This window comes from Sprattus sprattus, assembly GCF_963457725.1.
Source record: "Sprattus sprattus genome assembly, chromosome: 4".
Lineage (NCBI taxonomy): Eukaryota > Metazoa > Chordata > Actinopteri > Clupeiformes > Clupeidae > Sprattus > Sprattus sprattus.
This window is the reverse complement of record NC_137923.1, coordinates 2,148,852-2,174,786: the sequence shown is the minus strand read 5'-3', so window position 1 is coordinate 2,174,786 and position 25,935 is coordinate 2,148,852. Positions and strand designations below refer to the sequence as shown.

General features: G+C 42.7%; 1 protein-coding gene across 1 annotated transcript; it reads left to right on the top strand.

Annotated features, from left to right (window-relative positions):
- Positions 1-4,453: 4,453 nt before the first annotated feature.
- Positions 4,454-25,349, top strand: LOC308364229 (cadherin-18-like; the record flags this gene model as incomplete). Its single annotated transcript, XM_080837268.1, has 11 exons — positions 4,454-4,717; positions 11,036-11,330; positions 12,775-12,894; positions 15,903-16,070; positions 16,364-16,551; positions 16,658-16,911; positions 17,341-17,477; positions 19,100-19,221; positions 21,299-21,413; positions 24,139-24,390; positions 24,838-25,349. 11 exons carry the CDS (start codon positions 4,454-4,456, stop codon positions 25,347-25,349), a joined length of 2,427 nt encoding a protein of 808 aa, XP_080693394.1.
- Positions 25,350-25,935: the final 586 nt, after the last annotated feature.

Genomic DNA, 25,935 nt, shown 5'->3' with positions numbered 1-25,935 from the left:
ACTTTATCCGCACCTCTGTAACAGTTAAGTGCTAATTCCCCACTGGCCCGCCTCATTTAGTGAGTCCAGGTCAAAAAATATCCTGAGGGCATGAGAGTGAAAATATTAAGAAACTTGGAGATTGCTCATGTTTTCAATACCTCACTACCTTTTCTGAAAGCTGTCATTTTGTAACAGTGTAAATGCTCTATTCTCTTCTAAAAATATTGTGGTATTTCATGTGATTGGAAACATGCAGCACATCTGTTAAAGAAATAATGCAAACTCATTTACAGTTACTTTATTAACGCCAGTGTGAGGTGTGCTTGATACTGTATGTGTCATAGATCGACGCATGTCTTGCTTTCGGATTGTCTTTCGGTCGAGTGATTTACCTCCCCTGATGAAGGCAGGGTGGGGTGGAGGGTTACAGTTTTCCAGGTCGGTGAAGCCTTTGCTAATTCTTGCATATGGTGGGCATGTCAAGGTGCCAAACACGTGCCAATCATTCCCTGGAGGGACTCTTTTGGTAATGTTAATCCTTTAATGAGCAATCAGCTGCTCCCATCCTATCTGGCTTTTAAGCTCACACAGTGGGGAGCACAAGATGGGTGATGTTCTGTGGTTACAAAACAACCTCACTATTTTTTTTTTTAGATATTCACTAAAGGGTTCATGTTGTCATGACATCAAGACAGAGTTTGCAGTCATTGTATGAATGTCTGCTGAGATACGAGAGCACCAAAAGGAGCAGTCAGTCGCAAAAGGCTTTGCCATTTACCAAACGAGAGGCTGAGGCATCCAGTGATTCCATTCAGAGGAATGACACACACACGTCTGGGCCAATTGCTCCTGATTCACACTGCTATGAATTCCATGCAATGACAAAAAAAGATTTCAGTTGAAGGTGTTGTGAAATCACAGGCAAAGGGTCTCAAATAGATCAAGCTCCTAGGGTGCTTTTTAGAGTCAGTCTGCGTGCACATTTTCTGTTCCAATTACTTCTAATTAGCTACAGTGGACATTACTTAGAATAGAAATTTGATTTGAAGACCTTGAGAGAATCCAGTATGATTTAATCAACTCCTTTGCTATCCTGTCCAAATAGCAGTGATGACACTTTAAGCTATTCAAATGAATGGGAACCAACTTCATATTTCCTTACATTGGATAAGTGAAATTAAACTGTTCAATAGAAAGGTGCTCAATAATTCATAAACATAGGGAACATAAATGGATCATTTATTATGTATGCAAAACATTATACACTGCTGAAAATGACTAGTATACCATCACTTTTTCTTATCTGTCAAGCCTGATCATCCTGATGACATACACAGCAACATTGCTCAAGATCAAGGCCATCACTTTGCTTGAAATGTAGTAGGGAGTAAGGGAATTTCACATACCTGTTTTCACTGGGCTATATAGCACAAGTTTCATATGATTTAACCAGTATGACATGAGTGAGAGTCGGGGTGGCAAAGGACATCCCCATGGCTGTGATTTGTCCGAAGGCACGAGGCCAGAACGTTTATTCTGTTTATAGATAGTTTATAGATAGTTTATTATGGATGGTTTATTTCGATTTAGTTTCTTCATTCTTCGGCCCCAAAAATAGTTCCAACAAGCGGTTAGTATTATCAGTACTTATTTTAAATTGCTACATTTTACATTGCTACATTTTTCTTAATTTCTTGATATCTTGAATGCACTGTTCCTACCCATACTGCTAACTACTAACTCACATTTCACTAGATGCTCATAGCGTACAGGCAGAAACTCATACAGCTGACAGTCAATTTATAAAAACTTTAATCGTTTTAAGGCACTGGGCACGTATTAAACATTCAAATTTATGGCATGTTGATATTTAATGCATTTAAGCTGAATGCCCCCCCCCCCCCCCCCCTTAAGCTAAGATTCATGAAATATGTATGAGCAGTGAATCATTGGTGATTACCTCTCGAGAAGAGTGACCAGTCATGGATTTTATACTGGTGAGTGCAACACCCATTAGCCATGATGCTAAATCATCTGGGCAAGTTAGCATCACTACCACTGTAACGTCGTTAGAGTGGCAGAGTGATGTTTAATGCTGAGGCACTCTGCCTGCCTTATCACTGCCGTCACTTGTAACATCTGCCAAGGCTTAGTGAGTTCAACGGCTAAATACAGAAACTGATCCAGCATATGAAAACCACACATATGATGCATTACAGACTGGCCCATGGGGACCTCTATACGAGCTTAAGTCACCGTGACTCTCCAGACAACTGTGAATACTCCCAAAAGCCTTGCAGAACAGAACAGATCGAGTTTCTCCCTCTCCCTTACATTTCATTAGATTACATTTAACTGATTGATCTGAGTGTCGGCTAAAAGAATGGCTGTGGTGGTTGAGTATCATCACAGGCCCCGACAAACCCTTCACTCCCGCTGCAATCTTTCTTGCGTAACTGCCTCGTAGAGCAGTAGCTCAGGGGAGGGTTGCCTGGTATTTTTTTAAGCAAGTCATCAGCTTGCTACACACTGAGTTACATCAGGAACAGTCAGGCAAAGTCATAAAGTAAATCAATTTCTAGTCATCACACTCCATTCACCAACAGGCAGCTGGGAAGTATATATCTCTGCAGAATGTTCTGGTTTCGCTGCTAGCTGATTTAACAAACTTGCACCAGTCAAATGCCGCTGCCCTTCTCAGCATTCATGCTGCCTGAACTTGGCCTACTAGCCATTGAGCTATGGGGTGAAAAGACTTCACCCTTAGGTCCACCTCTTGTTATCATGTCTTCACATGATGACCACAGGTCGAGGGGCATCGTGACGTAATGAACAGCTGATATGCTTTAAGAGCCCCGGCTGTCCCCTTAGGCTGCAGAAACAGATGCCTGCGAGCAGAGAGCAGTTGGTTGATGTTTAAGCCTGCTAAAGGAACATTCACAATTTATAAAAGACTCAACAGTAAATCATTACCAGAGTGAGGCATTGCTTTGGCCTCTGCCACACAGTGAAGTATAAAGGGGTGTGTTTGCAAACACACTGCCCCAGCAAGGTCAAAATGAAATACATGGTTACAAAGAGGCTGAACTATGGCCAAGTGAATAATTGAGATTGACTTACATTATTGAACAATGCAACAACACTGTGCACATAAAACCCTAAAATACTGCAAGTGAAACCCACATCCTCAGGTTTGATTTGGTGTTTTTATAACAATGTACAACGTCTTCAGTTGTTATGAGCTGTATGGGAACAGTACAACATCCTCTGCCAAGTTATTCAATTTAGCTTTACATAAAACATTTATCAAACAGCCGTTTTTTCATTGCTGTGTTATTTTTCAGCCAAGCTTGTCTGCCACTGACAGGTGTACAGATTTATATGGGGAAGCCTGAGTATACAGAAGAAAATTCACAATGGTTGTATCAGATCAAATACCCCTACTGAAACACAAAATGTGTTTGCAGGAAAACTGATACATCACAACTTCCCCAGAGATTAACATTTTATTCACATGTCAAGCTTATATCTATTTTAGAGTGGCAGAGATCCGCTATGCTTCCCTCCTTTTAAACTCAGCAGAGGGATGGTCCCATTTGACTGGATTATATGATCTGTAACTGCACAGTATTAACCAGGGAAAGCTGAACACCATTAATTAAAAAGCCCTATATTGCTGCAGTTTACTGTCACATCAAGATCATGTTGACATTAATTTCAAGACAAAACCATTTTGAAAATGTCATTTTAAGGTGAGCTTAGTTCTACAAATATGATTGTAAAGTCTCTGTCAGTTCATTAAATACAGTTTCAGTTTGAGTCCACAGCACATGATTGTGTGTACATTGAGTCAAATGGGCTTAAACTGCATGTAGAGCCAGGTAGCAACGGAAACCTGTGCTATTGTGCCCACAGCTCCCTTTCAACCGAGTGTATGTCTGTAGAGGTAGAGGCAGACAAAGAGACATTGTTGAGCACATGGATGAAGGCTTTCATGGCCCAGATTGATCAAATCTGTTATGTCTGGTTTTCTAACCCATTCCAAAATGTTTGGCAATATAAGATCAAAGCTGTTGTGTCCTTTTAAAATGCTGCTGCATAGCTTTGTTATTTGAGATTCAACTTTTGAGTTTTATAAGCAACATGAAGCATGTTGTAATGCAAGTGTCAGGTTTTTAGATAGTAAACATTTGCTTTCTTTTCACAGATACAACATGGATATATCTTCCTGTCTCTGATGAACCAGCTGCTCTGTCGTCTTTACCAAGTATGCCTGTCGTCTTTCCTCAGCATATGTGATGCAAAAGGAGCTCCCTGATCAGTGGATATAATAACACAATGGGCAACAGCAGACGCCTTTGGATGGGTCTGATCTAAGTGTTCAGTGAACAGCTGCCTGCCAGCGTCCCTTTGAGTACAACGTGTGCCCAAGGTGCACAGAGCGAGGAGTTGCCACCCCTCGGTTCCGACCATGCGATTATCCAGCACGGTCTCCGGCTGCCTCTGTCTGCTGCTGCTGCCTCTGCTGCTGCTGTGCCTCTGCGTGGCTCGGACCACCGCTGGCACACCCTCACCGGCCAGCCCTGTCAGAACCGCATACAACCAGAGCCAGAACCGGAACCAAACCAAGTCAACGGAACCGGACCTGCATCACAGACCTAAGAGAGGGTGGATATGGAATCAGTTCTATGTTCTGGAGGAACATATTGGCCCCGAGCCTCAGCACGTGGGAAAGGTAAATGAGTGTTTTTTTTATATGCATTTAATTGGACCAATTTAAAAAATATGTTCTTACATGTGTGAGCACCTAATGCTCATGCTGTGCATTGTGCATGTTAAAGTTAATAATGGACTTTGCATTGAGATGATAAAATGCCATTCTATTAATAGTCCTATACTAATTGAATGAATTACCCCCATTACAAAGGCTACATGCCTTTTACTGGTAACCAGATAAGCTGAACATTTGCAAGCTTTCTTACAAATTGTTTCTGCTAATTAGCAGAATTATCGCCTGCTTTTGCCAACGAGTACAATTCTAATTCTGTAACTCAGCGTCACACCACTTTGAGATGGTTTATGCGTGTCTATTAACATTATTCTGTATGTCAACCAAGAGGGTTTTGTTTGTTTATTTTGATTGTTTGAATGTTTTGTTTGTTTGTTGGTTTGTTTCTTTCTTTTTCTGTGTTTCCAGATTTTTAGTTTGTCTTCATATTTTAGAAGAAATTAATTTGACTTCATACTGTAAGTGATTGACCCACGATCTCACGCTCTGTGTGCTGGTAATAAGAGTGTGATTAAGCAGTGTCTCGCATGAGTTAGGAGAGATTAATGTGATGCAATTAATGGCTTCCTGTGTACATTTCCACTTGTGCTTTCCAGAATCTTGTGTAGGCTACCCTTAAAAAAAAGGTCCTCTGGTATTTGAAATGCAAAATATCTCATTAAAACCAGCTTCATTATGGGTCCTTCCTCATCAAAAGTGGTTAAGGACCCTTGAGGAGAAAACAGAACATAACATTTTACTTTTTAACAACTGTGGTCCTCACCAAAGGCTACAGTCTACCTACCCCTGTCTGAGTGCTCATAGTGGTCAACTGCAGCAGTGTCACAAATATACTGTGACATGGAGTATTGACACATCGTGATCCCAGCAAGGTGAAGGGGAAGCAGGCGATGGCTAAGGTCAAAACTGACAATCACTAACGACCTGTGTGTCTATTCCCAAGACACCTGAGCTGAACATGTGAGCTGCGCTGGCTAGATTTGGTTTGACTGCTGTGATGCTAACAGACAGATATTGAAGGCTATTAGAGTCTCATAGAGGAGCCATCTGCCCGACCACATCATATCCAGATGTCTGGATGATTTCACCCAGAGCATACATGTGCAGGCTGTGAGGCTGTGGAGAACACATGGGACAACGTTCTCATCCTCAGCCATTGCGAGATATTAAAAGGTTAACTTTGAAGTGTGACTTTAATCAGCTGTTTTCATGGATGGTTGCATTTGCATTTTTTTTTCTTTAGCTTCTGTTCATGGGAGATATGATACAAATCAGTGAAATGTAATAAAGCCTGTGAATAAAGTCCTGCCAAGTGTTATATCACTCTGCACATGAATAACACAAAGCTTCTGTTCTGAGGAAATTGCAGGCGACACGTGTCCTCGGCCTCTATCTAGTCATATAGGATCTGCCAGGATTCTGCCGGAAAAACAATTAGCCGTCAGCAACTCCCTGCTCACCCTCCCAGACACAGGTGTAGGGTCAAGGCAAAATGCTGTGTAACAATTATGAAATCTGTCCTTGTGGAAAAAAACATGTAACATATTTTTTTTCCAAAGTTAAATGGAGCACTTAAGTCATTAAAGGTGAAATGGGGGGAAATACATGCCATCAAGAACCCCATGATAATTCAGAACACTTCATAGAACACTTCATATTCACCCCAGTGAACTCTAATCAGTCCTTCACTCCCACATGGGGGCTATGTAATAGAATGCTTTTGTGTGACTTACCTAAAGCACAGCACTCTCATTCTTGAGAAAGTGGAAAATGCCAGTTAAGTCTGGTTACTAAGGGCTTAGGTACAATACCTTTTTGTCACTCCTGTCTACTTCTATTTATTATACAAGATTAAAAAAGACTCTTGCTACAAAGCTGTGGAAACTAAGAGAACATCTGCCTGATCTGTGTCTCTGTTTGAGCTGAAAAGATATGTGTACATGTGTACAAGGGGATGGATTTTACAGTTGATCGATACAGATATTTAACCAGCTTCAAAACCAGCTTTGAGCCAGAGAGCTATGCTATTATATCGAATAGTCAATATTCCTTCATGTAACTGAGACTTTAGGACTCTCAGGGTGTTTGTCTTGACATATTACCGAGACATAATAGGTCTGATGAAGGTTGCCAACTTTAAACTTGGGGTACTCCCGATCATTTGTAAATGTAACTATATTGGCCTACTGCTCAGCATGAGAGTTGGGGAGGGCAGCAGATTGGGGAGGGCAGCAGGAGAGCTGATTACACCTGTCCTGTCCACCTGTGTTGATGGGATGATTAAGTATCCATCCCGCTGTCTATGACAGGGATTGCATTGGGGCAAGCATGGGTAGGCTGCAGCCTACTGCTCATGCTGTGTGGAGGGCCCTTGGAACACTATAAAATTGACCTTTCCATCGCCGCACCTTGTGTAATTTGTGGCTAGCCAAGGAGGCTGGACCTCAATTTAATGAGTGCTCTGCTTCTTATTACGTGGCCTCTCTATCAACCTCTGCACAGGTCCTCCTGCACTTTGCTCTCCCAGATCTTGTTCAGAGCAGCATCCCAATTTAATACTCACATCCCTCGTTCTTGTAGAAACCTCTTGCTATACCACCGGCAAGGCCTCCTAAGGAATGTACTGTAGTGTTTATACTTTTTTCAGATCTATTCTATTTGATTTAACTGGCTTTGATAAGGTAACCCAGATAGCCACCTTATCCCTAAACTGTTTAATTTCCCATTTACCGATGTCAACCTCCAACTACTCTGTGCACAGTTGTGGTCAGCAAAAAACACATGGAGCTACTTCTTCACTCTTACCCAGCTGAAACCATCCCCAGCTGTTCTGTCCTATTACAATAGCAATAACATTATTGTTACTGTTATATTGCCTTGTCAGCAGTAACATAAAGCGACACCTTTCATTTAAACAAATATGCAACATACATGTTTCGACTCATTTACCTCACTAATTCAAGCATGTGTGCCTTACTTTTTCTCACAGTTGAAACAGTGTCCAAGGACAATTGTAACATGCCAGTTAGAAGGGCTAAAGTTAAATTTACATCAACAGCCATGCATTATCCAAATCAAAGTGGTGATTCAGGGTCACATTTTTAAGTTGTAGTATTCAGAGTCTTTGTTTCAAAAAGCCAGTGAGATTGTGGCTTACAAACCAAAGGTTGAGATTTAACACATTGAATGCAGCAAATAATTGTTATAGTCATAATAACTAGTCACAACATCCTTTTACTTGTGTTCCTGTCAAGACAGCTTGCACTTAGCCTGAAAACTTGCCCCACAAACCAACGTCTGTCTATTACTTTTGATACAGACACAAGCTATCATTTTTAACATAGCTTGGAGATGCCATCACACAGAATTTCATGCATTATGAAAGACACAATCTGAGAAATTAAGCCATTTTTAACAATACCCTTGATTAAGCTGTACTTGGTCTCTCCTACATTGAGGTGGGTCAGTTACTTTTACTTTTGTGATAATGGACAGTTCACAATAAGCGTGGCAAATATGAAACATTTCTACCATTCTAATTTTCCAAATTCTCATGAATCCAGTGCTATGACTACATGGCATCTGTTTGTGTTCTCTCCTGTGGTGAACAAAAGGCAACACTTTAATGTTAACATAACTACCCAGATTACAGGGTGAACGATTACATTGGATTTTCATGGTGGCGAAAATTAGATTTCAACAAATTTGATTAGGACTTCCTCTATACAATATTCAAAACAAATAATTGACAGTTCAGGTTTTTTAAGAGCCAATACATTTGAACATGTTTCGTCTTCCCTTGAAATCATTTTCTAAAGTCGCTTTAATACTAATTTGTTTCATCAAGAATTAGCAATACGCTAGTAGAAAGAAGGGGAGAGCAGCTAGCCTAATGACTGTCAGTAGTAGATGATTGTAATCTTCAGCAAATTTAATTTCTGAGACATCTGTGAACATGGCTAATAAACACAGTAGCCTGGAGGAATTGCTTTTATTAGAAGCAGTTTATCAATTCATCTGCTGATATTGTATGTGTAGGCTTAATCTGTGGGCAATGTTGTTTTCAAGGAATAATGTTTAGTCCCTTTGAGCAGTTAGAATGAGCAGCTGACGCAAAGGAGCATTGGTTTACCGTGGTTTCAACCTTTTTCAAATTGCTGAATATCAGAAGTTTGGTAACAAGGTGCTTGGAATGCCTAAATCCTCCACCCCCAGACTTCTGATCATTTCTGTGCATGTTTTCATACATATGCAGCATGCATCATTGCACTTGTGTGTGACATGATTTTGGAAATGTTAATAATAATAGCAGTAGCATATGTTGGACAAGATCTTTATTATTAGTTTCAAGGTATGATGAGACCTGGTGAATTGATTTGGTATAGCAGTGTTATTGTTTTCTTTCGAAGAAGACAATAACAAGTGTTGTGTTGTTGGGCTGCAAGCCTTTTATACTGGAAAGCACTCAGGCTGGAAACACTGAGAGACAGTGACAGAAATGGGAAGCAGACATTAGCTTTGACATAACAATGCTACTGGCGGTGCACAGATAGCCCCTGTGTTAGTTGGCACACAAGTGTTGCAGCATGACACATGAATAAAATGACATGCTAACACAAATCACAAAAGGGAGACACAAGCGACATTCTAAATTGGAACATTTGCACATGAACAGAACACTGGCTCTCTCTTGATTGCACAGCATGCTGGGAGTCTCTTACAGACTTTTACCTAGAGTGTGTGAAGTGAATATCCTCCCATAGTAGTAAGAATACCACAGCCAGGTGCAGAGCATCTACATAGAAAAACATGGAGGAGACCTAAGTCTGCTGCATGTACTTCTTTGAAGATGAGTGTCCTTTACAACCACAGGGAAAGGGCTTGGAAGGTGATAGCTGTATTGCCTAATTGCTCTCTGCTTTGGGATGTTTTGGGGGCAGCCAAGAACTAGATGCACACTAAAGGAGGTGGACGGGGGATCACTTCAATAACAACAGATGAAACGTGCCAAGCAAATGTATCTGAAACACCCAGGGATGCGCACTGCCAACAGCTGCCAGTTGCTCTTCACAGCATTGTGGGCCAAAATAAAAAAGGGATGGTTATCAATTTTAATGCCGGAATTCATGAGGACAAATATTTTTGACACAGCTTCAGGTTGCTCTGCGTCAGTGTATTCCTGATGATTCCTTTTTGTTTTTGAACTCTGCCACACAACAACTAAAGCTAATAAAAAAAGCCTATTCCAGATGTGGTGGTTGACCATACAGCAGTATACAGATAGTTTAGCACTGTTTGTTAGCAGTATTACCCCGATGAAATATTGTGCTATCATAGATACGCAGCAAAGAGGCAATGGAAATCTGTTTCAGGGTAGAACGGAATGGTCTCAACGAGAATAGTGCAGAAAGAATATGCATGTAATTAATTTCAATCACATGTCACAGATACTAACTTCCTTGACATGGTTTCATGAACGGTTCAAACCTCACATTGGAGACAGCATTAGCGGCATACTTCCAGTGTGGATAACTTCTTTTGGGTTGAGTACAAAGGCATTAACCTCAAAATGTCAAGATAGCTTTATCCCCGCTGCGAGTGTTGTAAGAGATATAGCTATCATACAATTCCCTTTCTGATTGGTTTGAGGGCTTTGCGCTTATTTCCAGACAATTTCTTTTGGTTGTTTCAGAACCACATACATCCATGACACACTTTGATCATGAATTTTAATGAAACCTCCAGAGTTTATCTGAATATTTTTAGATATACTGTATGTAGTCATATACAGAAATCGTATGTAAATGATGTTGAAGGATTTATGAAGTTGTCAAACATTCTATTTGTCAAAACTTTTGAGTTTAGCATAGTAACATGTAGTATATTTTGAGCTATATATTGAGGGTAATTAGAATATATATATATTGTGGGTAATTAGAATAAATTATGTTGTGTTAGGATATTGTGGCCAAAACATTTCAGTAATACTTTATGTTTACTGTACGTTTGGGAGGACGTTTTGAGACACTCAGTCACAACCATTCTTACTGGACCAAAAAGGAATGCAAGGTTACCGTCGCAAGGTTAAAACACTTCTCATGTATGATTTCTCTCAATGGTAACAACAAAACTGTCTGTAAAATGTTATGCATGTTGTTAGTTTATCTGACAGGATCTTTTTAAGACCATGGTTTTGAGGTATACATTTTCTTCTATTTGTCTCCCTCTTCCTGTTTTTTTTTCTAAACTCCCTCCTTCTCTCAGCTACACTCTAATTCAGACAAAGGCGACGGGTCAGTACGCTACCTGCTCTCCGGGGAAGGTGCTGGCACCATATTCATCATCAACGAGGTCACCGGTGACATCCACGCCGCCAAGAGCCTGGACAGGGAAAAGAAAAGCCACTATGTCCTCCATGCAGAGGCTATCAACCGGCACACTAACACAGCCTTAGAGCCTGAGTCGGAATTCATCATCAAGGTCCAGGATGTTAACGATAATGCACCCAAGTTTCCCGATGGCCCCTTTACAGCTTCTGTGCCAGAGATGGCAGACATTGGTGAGGCTTTTGGGGATTCTGAGATCACTGAGGAGTCTGGTGGCTGATGCCTTGTATTTTTATACTGAACAGGGAGAGCTCACATGTGCTTCACTAGGTTCTAGTGAGATCCTATTGTGGTGGTCCAGTGGTTCCTTTAGGGGTATTATCATGGCGTTGTCTCGTAGTGTAACAGAGATAGTGATAATTGAAAGTGTTGAAATATGTGTCATGACTTAAAAGGACAAAGTACTGTGGGTGTTTCCTTATCCTCAGGCAACATGATGCAACAACAACTCTAAACAACGTCCATTCACTGAGCTCTATTGAAAACGGCGTTTCATGCTGTTTCTTACAAGCTGTTTGATGTGGTAGAGGAGTATGTCACTCCAGAAGTTAAGACTAGAATGTGCAAACCATGGTTCTTATTCTGAAGTCAGTCAGTGAACGGGTTTCTAAGATGTTCCAGATAGACAGGACCTTTTGTTGCAAATAAATGGCAAACTACACAGCAGAGAGTACCTTCAAGGAAATGTACACATTGTTACACATTCCTTGCGATAGCAAACACTGAAATGCTCACAAAGTGTAAAAGGAATCATGGTCATATATTGTTCATGATTGCATTTTTGTGTTGACTTATGACACGTTGTGCAGTGTTGAAAAGCTTGAAATTGTTCATGAGACATTATTGACATTCAGTTCTATTCAAGTTGCAAAGCAAGCCTGTACACACTTTTAAAACCGAGGATAAAGATAAAGAGGAGAAGGTGATAGATTGGTTGGTGCAAAAATGATGGTGTCTTATGTATTGATGATAGAAACGTTGGGTCTTTGTTGCTGTATGTTGCCTAGACATTTCCAATCAATCGACATATTTTTTTTCCTTCCAGAAAAATCAGCGAGAAAATGATTTTAACACAGATTATATGTAATGTAGGACTGACTGGGATAAGTGGGCTTCAGTATTCAAGAAGTTAGCACTATCCATGCTTTTCAATCAGACTGGTGTTGGGGAATGGATAGGGTTTGAGAAGCTGGATTATCATTGGATGCCCTCTTCTGGAATATAAGAAAGTACCATGTCTAGTGCATGAGTAAGGTTTCCTGGCAAGTGGACGATACATGACAGGGACACCTAGGTAGACACCCAAGTCAGAGAAAAGAATAACCTAATCCAAATAATCCTAAATTAAGCCTAGAGATTTCTGAGAGTTTATCTGGTCTGTGATTTTTTTAAATATATAAACCATGTCACTGCACCTCCTATATGCCAAAGCCCTTGATGTTAATTACAAGCCATCTCCCATAGACTCTTCTGAATGTCAAATTTGATAGGGGGTTACAGGTGGTGTAAAGTTCTTGATGGATGCTTACAAGAATACGTGTAATTACATACAGTATGTTGTTTGTGCAGACTGCTGTTCCCAGACTAATAACTTTGTTCTTAAATCCATTCTTCTAGGAACTTCGGTGTTTCAGATCACTGCCACTGATGCAGATGACCCCACCTATGGAAATAGTGCCAGGATAGTGTACAGCATTTTACAAGGAAATCCTTACTTCTCTGTCGACCCCAAAACAGGTAAAGTCTCAATTGATTCATCCTCCTTCACAGGGAATAAAATATGATATATGTAAATATAATTAAAATCTCCATTGAGGTAGATACCACCCCACTTTGCGTATGTGAGGACGCTGCCTTGCACATATGTAGAAGCAACTGCATTATCATTGCTGTAGAATAATGAAGTTCCTTTGTATGAAAGCTCTCAGACATGTTGTTCTATTCTTTGACACAGTCAGAGTAAAAAGCCTGACAGAAGGCTTTTGAAAGAGCAAGAAAGCAACCACCACTGACTGAATTTGTCTTTTGTCTTTTGTATTGAGGCTTTCAAAAGAGCTTGGTCAGTACTAACACTATTCATTTAGAGCACCAACTGCTGTGTGTGTGTGTGAGTGTGTGTGTGTGTGTGTGTGTGTGTGTGTGTGTGTGTGTGTGTGTGTGTGTGTGTGTGTGTGTGTGTGTGTGTGTGTGTGTGTGTGGTGTGTGTGTGTGTGTGTGTGTACAAAACAGTAAATTGATAAACAGAGAAGGACAGAAAGAGATAGAATAATGGAATGAGACAGACAAGAGAATGAGAAACGTACGACATATGAGAGAGTGAGAAGAAACTGGACAACTGCTGGGGCCATAGAACCGAGCAAATGGAAGGGCATTTTCCATGCTTGTTAAGAAGAATTGGATGAAGCATTGATGGTTGTACAAATTCTACAATCCTACTCTAGCAGTAGCAAAGGCCATCAGGTCATCTCAACAGACATTACTTTGGTAATGATTGGGTACAGCATTGCAAAATGGACACATACTATTCTCCTCGGTCGGTTCTATTACAAGAAGGGAGTAATGCCCTTGTGGTGGACAGCCAGTCGGAAATGATCGTGTTTAATAAAATTGCACATGAGAGGCAGACATAAAGACATTGATAGCCCTATGAGAGGTGGCCTGACATGCAGTAGTCCCCAGTCTGTGGATGTCAAAATTGCCATTCCAGACATCCCCATACTGTAACACCACCCCTTTAAAGCTCATCATTATCTGTGCTCAAATACATATTAGTTTATTGGAAGTCACCCAGCTTTACAGGCCACATGAGAATGCATTGAAGGTAAAAAAAAAAAAATGTTTCAAAATGTTGTCACCATGTGTGTATGTGTGTGTGTGTGTGTGTGTGTGTGTGTGTGTGTGTGTGTGTGTGTGTGTGTGTGTGTGTGTGTGTGAACTTGTTTTAGTTTAACATTATTGATTATCATTAACACTTTAACTCAATTCATGCATTTTTAGTATATAATCTATTTAAAGGTATTTAAAGGAACTTTTTATGAAAGGAGCAGGCAAGCAATTTAATTCTTTGATGTGATCGAAATTTTCATTAACATTTGAATTGATTTTCAACATGTTCATCGATATTCATCACAATTAGTAATCATGAACTAGTGATAGACAGCTCTAGGCAAATTAATACATTAATACATTTTTTTTTTGCTGTGTCATCACTAATTCATCTCAAAGATATTTTTGAACAGACTAGGTTTTTATGAATACTCCGCTGTATAGCTGCCTACGAAATGATTCAGGAATAACTTATAAACCGTATAGCTCCCGCTCTGCATCAGTGTCCGCTCCGGTTTGGTTTATTTACTCCTTGCCTCTGGACGATGGCCGTTAGCTGAATGCAGAGAGACTGTTTAACATTAACATGTTTCTTAAAAAACAAAGCTTTCTAGTGAAATGCCCGGTTCTGGCAGGTGGGATCTGGTCTGGATGTGCAGTATGCAATCTGCATGACATTCTCTGAGGCTGAACGGCGGGCTGTGCTTATTTGTTCTGGCGGATTGAGGTGTCCGCCTGCATATTTTCTCTCCTCTGTTCCTACAAGAACGTACCGCAGCTCACAGTGGAATTCAGAATTGTTTTAACAATTGTTGAGCGCGATTTTTCTACTTCAAAAGACTAACGGCTTACACAAATATATGCCACACTATGTTCCCACAGAATACATAAATAAATCAGAATGGAATCCCTGAAGACTGTTCACATTAACTTCAAAGGAGTACAATCAATTCCATACTTAACCTTGGTTAACCTTAGCATTTGGTTTCAAATCCTACATGTGTGTGCACAAGATGTTTTGTCTGGCTGTGTAATTGGGTTACATTTGCCATGGCTCTTCGATAACTATCTGTTTTTAAATTAATACACATTGACTTGACCTCCCAATCAGCCAGCCTCTCCAAGATGGCCCTCGGCCGTCACTCAGCCCCGGTTTTCCTAGTACTGAATACGCTGTGGACATAAAAGGCTTTTAAAGGCGTTAACATTGAAGGCAGTTCACTGCGCTGCTCTTCCCATCAGTGGTTGCTTCCAGTGGAAATGTCAGATGCTGCACACCTCACCCCATAGCCTCAGTGGGGGGTTGTGTTCCCCAGGGCTTTGGGCCTGTACAGGTGCACCGTGCAAACTCAATCTGTTTCCCCCCTGCCTGCTGTGGCCACTACATGGTCTGCTGAACCTGGGGCCACGCTTTGGACAGATGGCACACACACTCTTCTGAAACCTGTGAAGCGTGCGGGAGCTGCCTAGCCGAATGGCATGCAAGGATGGGATAAAGGCCAGGCGGGACGGGAGAGTTAGGACAGGGCCATGGAAAGACCCCACCACCACCACCACCCCCACCACCACCACCCCCACCACCACCACCACCACCACCACCACCACCACCAATCATTTAGTTTCCAGTGAGAACTTCTTTATGCCAGATGATCCTTATATGCCTTCCAGCAGGAAAGTTCAAAGGTCATCTCTTCAATAGAGATTAACTTGTTCCACAAAAGGAAATAAGAAATGCACAGAAACACATATGCAAACATGCGTAGGAATATACATCACCTCTAACTCACACACATGCACACACACACACACACACACACACACATGCACAAACACACGTATACAGTATATCCGAATAAAAGATCCAGGTTGTTCTCACGCAGCATTCCCTAATGTTAAACTGAACATGTTTTTCGCTGCAGGTATCATTAGGACTGCCTTGGCGAACATGGACAGGGAGACCAGGGAGTTTTATACTGTTCTCATCCAAGCCAAAGACATGGCTGGTCAGGTGGGCGGTCTGTCTGGATCAACCACCATCAATGTCACACTGACCGATGTCAACGACAACCCCCCCAGGTTCCCACAGAGTAGGTGCTCGTTCTGTTCCTCTCTCTCTCCAGCATCCACATATTTCATGGACTATTCATTATGATACGCCATAAGTAATTATAATGTAATCTGAAAATAACAAATGTTGTGATCTTTCCACAATGCCATTTGAGCACACTGTGAACGCAGAATTGCTCATGATTTAAGTGTTGTAGGGATTCGTTCATTCTCACTGAGCACTTAATCAAATGGATTGACAGGTCCATGTCTGTGGTACGCAGAGACTGTTGATGAAATTAATGTGTGCTTGTTATGTTTCACTCGGCTACAGAGAACTACCAGCTCTACGTCCCTGAATCAGCCGAGGTCGGGAAGGCAGTGGGCAAAATCAAAGCGAACGATGACGATCTTGGTGTCAATGCTGAAATGACTTACCGTATCACCAATTCAGAGGGAGCTGCCATTTTTTCTGTCTCCATTGACACTGACAAGAAAGAAGGTGTTATCGTGCTAAAAAAGGTTCCTACCTTACTTACAAAAAATACATAAATATGGTTTATCTGATGATACAATTCTAATATGATCTTTTTTTAAAACATTATTTTAATCTATCTGTTCGTTGTAGCATCTAGACTATGAGAAGAAGAAAGCCTACACTCTTCACATTGAGGGGGTCAACACTCACCTGGACTCCCGTTTTTTTCACCTGGGTCCTTTCAAAGACACCACTTCTCTAAAGATCATCATAGGAGATGTGGACGAGGCGCCAGTCTTCTCCATGGATTATTACATCCTGGATGTGTACGAAAACACTCCTGCAGGGACAGAAGTGGGCATGGTCACCGCACTGGACCCCGACAGCACCAAGGGCACTGTAAGGTAATGCTTCATGGAGAGCTTCTCCGCTACTCTACCTTCTTTGTTTGGTGGAATCTCACTCTGGCAGGTAGACAGATTGCCTTTGTTTCTGGAACATTAGTACTACATCATTTTTTATTTAGACAGAAGCTTTTCATCCATTCCACCACCTATCTGGTGAATGCTGATGTTAAGAAACAAATCTCTATTCTAATGTGTGACAAGGTCTCTATGGCGAAGAATTTCAATTTCTCAGTGCAGTCTGACAGTTATTGTTTTGTAGACATGTATTGGTTTTTAAAGATACAACAGCTTTTGTTGTCCGTAATTGTCATATCTAGAGACACTCCAGTGCCCATTGTACCTCACACAGTGAGATGTATGGCATTGTGATCTGCACAATGAAAATATGCCGCATTTTGGACTCTTTTTTTCTTCTTTTGTAAATAGGTATTCCATTAACCAAACCAGTCGTGGAGATACAAGTTTTGCCATTGACGCTCACACTGGACTAATAACAACCAATCAAATGCTCGACAGGGAAGAAGCCGCCTGGCACAACATCACTGTGATGGCATCAGAGATCGGTAACCAAGACTGCGTCGCTCAGTTTCTCTCACTTTCGCTTTTTGTTAAAAACTTTCCTCTGCTTTCAATAGCCTTAGTTTGAGACACACAGATGACATTTTTCTTTGACTTGTGACTCTTTATCGAGCGATGCATTAGCGGGGGGCTAATGCTAAGACCGTAAGCGACAGGGTGTGGTGCTGCACATGTACCAGGTCAATCAATTGCTCTTTCACTTTTTATCCCTTCCATCCACTGATGCCTATCTAAGCAATTACCCTTTCCTTTAACGGCTTCTGCACAATGGTGTTCAGATAATGGGTTGAATCTGCCTGTCAATAATGGCGACTGACACTGAGCCGATAAGGTTAACTCACATTTATTAGTCAGAGCACAGACGTCTGGAGACCGACGTGTGTTAATGAACTCATCATAGATGCCGTATACAGGTGAAGAAATGTAGTAATTTAATACCTGATTTAATATCTGGTCTTATCTTAAACTTTAAGCTTACTGCATCAAAGTGTAGGTTGCACATCATTATCTGCCTATTTGTTAAAAGGTGAAACATAATCGTGTATAGCCATGTTCTGTCACATGTACTGTTGTGACAACTTAGTGGCCTGTTATTGCCTCTTAGGCATAAAGCATTGAAGTGTATTCTGAACAGCATCCTGTTAAACACAGCTCAACACAACAGGTACATGTGTTTGTATTTTTTCAATGGATTCAGTTGGATGGGCGTCAAACATAGAATGATGTTACTGTCTGGATCCAACACAATGTCACATGCCAATCTAGAACAAAGGATGGAGCTTTCAATGTTATCAGGGCTGAGGGCAGTTTGAGAGAACCTTGATGTAGATTTAAATATGTTAATTGGATATTTGGCTGGTTGGATTCGCAATTTGCTGGTTACATCACAGAGAAAGCCTAATATTCTTATGTTCAATACACGGTATGTCTCTGTGTTTGTGTGTGTGTGTCTATGTATCTGTGTGTGTGTGTGTGTGTGTGTGTGTGTGTGTGTGTGTGTGTGTGTGTGTGTGTGTGTGTGTGTGTGTGTGTGTGTGAACCGTATGAAATTGAGAAAAGACGTTTGTGTGCTTTGTTGCTATGTTGGTATACTTGAGTGACAAGCACTGTTAGTCACATACCGAATGCTGATGTGACACAAGCCAGACACTGAATGCTGACGTGGTGTAAGAGCAACTTGGCTGACCTCAAGAAGCAGAGTATCAAACTGAGCCCACAGATAATTCGGTCACGAGACATGAAAAAGGCATGGGAAATTCAATTAGTTCTTCCCAGCGCAGGCATGCCTCTTAGGCTGATGAATAAGGAGCTACTTTAAATTGCATTACATTGGAAGTTCACTGTAGTGCATTCAAAAGAAAGACTCCCACAGACCCAGACAAAGTCATTATTACAAACCTCGAACAAGCATGAAATTAAACAATTATTTAACGACTCAAAACTGTCAGGATAATGATGTCTTCAAATGTATGTATTAATTTGCATTAATTTCAGTAATATTACATCTGAATGTCTTAAAGTTCTAAGTATTGCTACATCTATTATTCTGCAAGAATTAATTTAGTCATCATGAATAATTCCCTGTTTGTTCATTATTCTTTTTTAGACAATCCCAGCCTTGTCAGTTATGTTCCCGTCACAGTACAGGTCTTGGATGTTAATGATAATGCGCCATACATTGACACAGAAAACGACATCATTGTATGTGAAACCTCCAGGGTTGGCCAAGTAAGTCTGTGGTTTATTTCCCTCTGGTCCTTTCTTCCTTTCTGTTTCATCCTCTCCTAGCTCCTTCTTCCTCAACATCCCCAGCTCTCGTAATTATCACCATTTAGTCTTCACTTTCACCTCAGACGCCTCTAAAAAGCTCCACTGCCTTTTACCACCTAGTCTCTCTTTCGGTCTCACATACATACACACACACACACACACACACACACACACACACACGCAAAAACACACACACACACGCAAAAACACACACACACACACACACACACACACACACACACATACACACACAAAAACACACACACACATAGGCACACTAACACACACACACACACACACACACCCACACACACACACACACACGCAAAAACACACACACACATAGGCACACGAACACACACACACACACACACACACACACACAAACACACAGCCTTTATGGAATGTCTGACACCATCAGGGATGGATTTATCTGTGGTGCTGCAGACGTGGCAGCCTCTTGAACCTATAAATTATTCAGCGTGCACCAGTGTCTTGGCCGACAGATAGGTGCTGCATTGAGCGCTTCAGAGTCGGCTTGCAGGAAATGTTAATCATCACTCATTCAAATTGGGCCTGTGCACAGCACGGCAGCCCAGATTCACATCGGAATAGCATTTTCTCTTCATATTTTTCCCCTTGAATGAAGATTACTAACCAGGCAGTGGCACATAATCTGTGCACTGAAGGGAGGTGACAGACGATGCCTGTTTAGATTAAATGTCAAGAGGCCTCTCATATCAGTGCAGCAAAAATTAACTGGAGGTATAAGGGACAAATGATGAATTGGTGCATCATTTTGATCTCATGGGATGGGGCAGTGTGTGTGTGTGTGTGTGTGTGTGTGTGTGTGTGTGTGTATGTGTGTGTGTATGTGTGTGTATGTGTGTGTGTCTGTGTGTGTCTGTGTGTATTTTTGTACATAATATCGGTTGCATTTATTTAGAATGATCACAAGACAGTTCTCAGGTTCAGACTGAATATGTTCTCTATGCTTTCACTTCGCTAAGAACATCTCTGTGGCCTGGTCGACGATCTCTCTCTCTAAGGCCCTGCCAGTTCGAATGCCGACGTTCATAATGTTGGTCTCATCAGTCAGTCACCGCAGGATGCAGACCATCGTGACTCTCTCTCTCTGTTGATGGCTCCACTGTGACTCCATCACTTAAAAACCTCTGAGTGTCGCACACTTCAGTGGAGTTGCAGTGCATGTCACTGTGTGACCCCTCTTATTGAGTCAGTCTGCTAAAGAAGTCTGGCTTCCCCCCGTAGGCTCAGGCATCATTTCATGCACAAGACACTCTATTTGATCTGCAGTCACTATAAAAAAGGAGGAGGAGGAGATGTGAGGATGTGCTCTCTCCCGTTACCTCACCCGGAATATTTAAGGTACCAAAAAAAAATAACGCTGCTAATAGCTGCATGATATCAGGTATGAATATGAATGCGTGTTTCCAGCTTATTAAAACAGTAGCGTTTTTCACTTGAGCATCCTCAAGCTTACAGGTGAGCAGCCAGAATAATTGGAGCTCAGTGGCACTTGGAGGTTCTCACCGTCTACTCATCTTGTAGTGGGAGCCAATTATCTTAACAAGCTAACACAATATCATTGGCTAGAAGCCATAGCACATCTCCCACCACCCTTGATCCGATACATCTCACTGAGGCAGAACTGGACACAGCAGCAGTAGAAAGAGAGGGAGCGCAGGAGAAAGAAAGAGAGAGGGTACAGAGAGAGAGAAAGAGAGAGAGAGAGAGAGAGAGAGAGAGAGAGAGAAAGAGAGAGAGGGAAAGACAGAGATGCTGTATCCAATGTCCTTCAAAAACTGCAGGGGAAGGAAAAACCCCAGGTAGTCCAATTACACCAGTAATCCTCAGACACCATCTGAATGCATGTCACTGCCTCTTGTCTCATAACATCCTTTCACCTACCTACCTTCCTTTTTTTGTTTTCCTTTTCATGTTCTCTTTACTTGTTTCTACTTTCTGTACTTCATCCTTTATCTGTTTGCTTTTCTCCCTTCTGCTCATGAAGGTGATTCAAGCGATCAAGGCCACTGACAGAGACGCCTTTGCAAATGGACACTTTACCTTCACTCTGCCCAGTGACCCCCCTGCCAATCCCAATTTCACCCTGAAGGACAATGAAGGTACAGCCTACGACGAGTCTGAAATGCACAGATGTACACAAGGCTTTGAGTCCATTCACAAACGGTTTATATACAAATACAGATCACAAATGGTTTGTGATGGATCATTAAAAAGCAATTAGTCCTTCAAAAACTGTCACATGATGGATTCAAGACTGGTCTTCTTATTTCTTAGATTATAGTCTCCCGAGAGCAGGCTTGCTGTAGTCAAAGCCTTTCTGTAGTTTCTGTAGCCTGTTTACCAATACAAACATAGTCTGTAGTTTCTGTAGCCTGTTTACCAATACAAACATAGTCTGTAGTTTCTGTAGCCTGTTTACCAATACAAACATAGTCTGTAGTTTCTGTAGCCTGTTTACCAATACAAACATAGTCTGTAGTTTCTGTAGCCTGTTTACCAATACAAACATAGTCTGTGCTGTTTGTTGTTCCAGGGATAATCCTCACATACTGTCTCGTGCCCCCAAATTCCTTCCTCTTCTTTCTGCGTCGCAACACACGTGTATCAATGGTGTTGTTTCCCAGGCAACCGGTCCTATATTTCTCACTCGCTCAAAGGCTTCCCCAAGAAAGAATTACACAAAATAAAAATAAAAAATACTGTAATATTTTTTTTGTATGGATTTGTTTGACTGCGGAGACTTAGGTTTACTTTTGGGAATGGAGGAGGCAATCGGTGTGATCAGCAACAGAGACGTTTAGAGGCTACACGCCTTGTCTAGTTTTTTCTATCAGGGCTGTAGAACTCGTTCACTGTGTGCTTTCAAGCCAAGCGCGCTCTCCGCCCTAAGGCAACACCGCACTCAGGCAGCATCCCCATGGAAGGACTGTCTGAGCTCTGTTTACTCATTGAGCCCCCCCCCAACCCCATTCCCCCCCACCACACCCCCCGCCCCCCCGCAAGGCTTAAGAGCACTCTGTAGCAGTCTTTCCTGCCATTGATTGGTACAAGGCCAACAGATCCTCTGTCATCTTTGATCACTGAAGCATCCTGGTGCTGTAAATAAGAAAAACCATCTGCTTGTTGATACTGAGCTCTAGCAGCAAGCTTCAGGTTGGGGGGTTTGCCTGTTTTTGTACTTAACTCATTAATTACACGGTGAAGAACGCCCTCTCTTAATTCATTAAAATACTTCATTAATGAATACCAGATATTTATTTAACTCATTTATCCATGTCTAAAGAGCTACCACTCTGTTGGTGTTACTAATAGTATTCCATTGAGTCACTAAACACTACATATACACACAGAAACACAGAATACCCACATGATCCTCGTCAAGGAGTGTGTGTGTCGTGATGCCGCTGTAGAGCCCTGCACATCCACACGTCCCATCTGTTATGCAGCGGACATTAGTGACAGAAGTGGCTCTTGTGGGCTTTAGTCTCTCACATTTTCCCCCGTTTGCTTCATCTGTCGCCTTCATGAGATTCCTTTTAACTTCACACTTTAGATGCACTCGTGTTTTTTTTTTTTTTGACTGCTATAGCTACCAAGAGTGCCAAGGCTGTATTTTTTTGCACACAGGATGCCTCTTGGTAGAAATTAATTACACCGCTTGCACACATCACGTGGCTACCCCACTGCATTAAAAAATGTTCATGCCCCACAATCAGCTGTGTTTAAACAGCAGGAACGTGTTCGTTTCCATCAGTTAAGTGACAGACGAGTGTCATTTTTCACTTCTGCCTGCTGTGCCTCTATACATAACTCCAACATACGAGGACATCACCTTTGCAATTAGTGGAAGGAGGCAGGAGGGGTTCGTCCTTTGATTTGAATTGTAATGCCTGTGGTCTCCCCCGTGTCTCTGCCAATTGCCAGCCAGGCAAGCTGCACTCCTAGGGAGCAAGCTGTGGGCGATGGGCGACGTATTGAATTTCAACTCCCAGCTTGGCAATGAGCAGCATGTTGACCCTTCCCCGGCACAGATCCAGTGTAAATCAGAGAGGCCTGTGGAGGAAGGCGTGGCCCTCTCCCCTGGGGCTCCTGTTTGCACGTAGCAGTGTTGACATTCACAAGTAGGCAGTATCTTGCCTGGAGACTGGCGCTCCACCTCCTCCTCCTTCTCCTCCTCCTCCTCCTCCTCCTCCTCCTCCTCCTCCTCTGCCATGGGCATTGGGCTGTCGGGGGGCTCGGCAGCACTCCATTGGGAACATGAATCTGCATTTTCAAGAGGCGGGCCGTGATTGCACATACTGATCCTGGGCTCTGGAGATGCGGGGTTGAACGCTCGCCACACACACACAAGCCTCCCCGGATCGACAAGAGCCTGGGCGCCAGAGTGGATTTAATAAGGCGTGAAGTTTCTCTGGCACCGCACACGATCTCTCACAGCTCCACCGGCTCCCTCCATTCATCACTGAAAAGAAATAGCCCCAGACTGGTGAAGGAATCACAGGGAAAAAGGTTCCAGACTTTATTATTCAGTTGAAACTGAATAAAGTTTCATTTTCACCTGTGAAAGGTGGTGCTGCGATTTATAATGACATACAGTCTTTCCAGTACCTAGTCCTCTTTTTTTCAGAGCATTTCTAGCCCCCAAAATACATATTTGCAGACAGCCCAGTCATCCCATCTGCCTTAACTCTCGCTCCCTCAGGGTCCTCCAGACTCTGGGTTTGAGAAATCTATGTCACAGCATAAACAACATCAACAACATCATCAACAACAACAACAACAGAAACCTCAACCATAACAATCTCTTTTTCCTTCGTACTTCAGATAACAGTGCCAGCATCGTGTCGCAGAGGCGAGGCTTCAGTCAGACGGAACAGGAGCTGTACCAGCTGGCCGTGGAGGTGAGGGACGGAGGCGAGCCGGCGCTCAGCAGCATCAGCACCCTCACCCTGCGGGTGTGCCCCTGCCAGAGGGGCGGCCGGCTGAGGGCCTGCCAGGCACACGCCTTCCTCTCCTCAGCAGGGCTCAGCACCGGGGCCCTCATCGCCATCCTCCTCTGCATCGTCATTCTGCTGGGTAAGAGCAAGAGAGAGAGGGTGGGAGAGGGAGAGTTGGAGAGAGTGGGAGAGGGAGAGGGGAGGGGGAGCGAGAGTTGGAGAGGGAGGGAGAGAGGGAGGGGAGTGAGAGAGAGAGAGTTGGAGAAGGAGAGAGAGAGAGAGGGAGAGAGAGAGAGAGAGGGAGGGAGATGGAGGGACCGAGGTAGGGAGATAGATGGAGGGAGAGTGAATTTGAAGTTCATACACCAAAGTGACTTTTTGATCTATTCTTCCTTTGTAAAACATTTGTTCAGACCTTGAATGCTCTATCGGAGTGACCTCTGGGGAACATTTGTTCCGACTGCTTTGCTTTCATCATTGCTTTCATCATTGCTCTACAAACTAGTCTCCCCTCCGTCCCATTGTCTCTCACTGAGTTTCACTCACAACAGGCGACACAATAAAGACCTCTGTTCCTTCTCTGCAGCTATCGTGGTGCTGTTCGTCACCCTGCGGAGTAAGAAGAGCAAGAAGGAGCCTCTCATCATGGCGGAGGAGGACGTGCGGGAGAATGTGGTGACGTACGATGACGAGGGGGGAGGTGAGGAGGACACTGAGGCCTTCGACATCGTGGCGCTGAGGAACCCGGCCGCCGCGGAGGAGCTGCGTCTCCGGCGGGACGCCTTGTCCCAGGCCTGGGAGGCGGCGGCGGCCGCCGCTGGGGCCAGCTGTTCGTCTCTGATGCTGGACAACGAGGACATGCACAGGGTCATCAAGGAGAGGGTGGTGGTGGCCGACCGGGACATGAGGGGACCGCCGTACGACTCCCTCCAGACGTTCTCCTACGAGGGCCGCGGCTCCCCCACCGGCTCTATCAGCTCATTGGACCTCCCTGGAGCTCCGTCGGAGTTGGATCCAGGCGACCTGGAGGACTGGGGCCCTGAGGTTCACACGCTGCCCAGACTTTTGAGGGAGCCGGGGAAAGAGCACAGCCCCTGACCTGGAACTGCGTTTGATATGGAGGAAGGAAAAAAACACCTTCTTCTTGCAGTCTGACTCATTTCCTTACGAGAGGATACCGTGGCGACTCTTTTTTTAAAACTGTGCAAATTTGTTCGCTTTTGATGTACCATCAACTGTTCTTTTTCACTGGGTTCTACAAGTGGAAAGAAAACAAGATTTTTTTGGGATTAAAAAGCACAAAATGATATAAAAAAAAAAAGATTCTAAGACTGAGAGAGGAGGCTATTTTCCCTGGTGTATATTTTGTATTGCTTAATAAAGTTCATGTCTCTAGTAAGCGTTCTGTGATGCATATTACACAACTTAACCATGTACTAACAATTTTATCCTCCGACTCATTAAAAACCCTTAGATCAAACGTCATCTTGCTAAGTCAGACACAATGAGTGTTGCGTAATGGCTTTGCCTCATTGATACGGTGGAGAGAGGAGGACACGCAGTCTAAAAAATTAAAGTTCTGATCTAACACATCAATTACTAAGACCCACCATTTCTCTCTGCGTATCTGTAGTTTTCTACTTTGCATTTTTTGCCCTTTTCCCATTTATTTTACCGTGAAGTA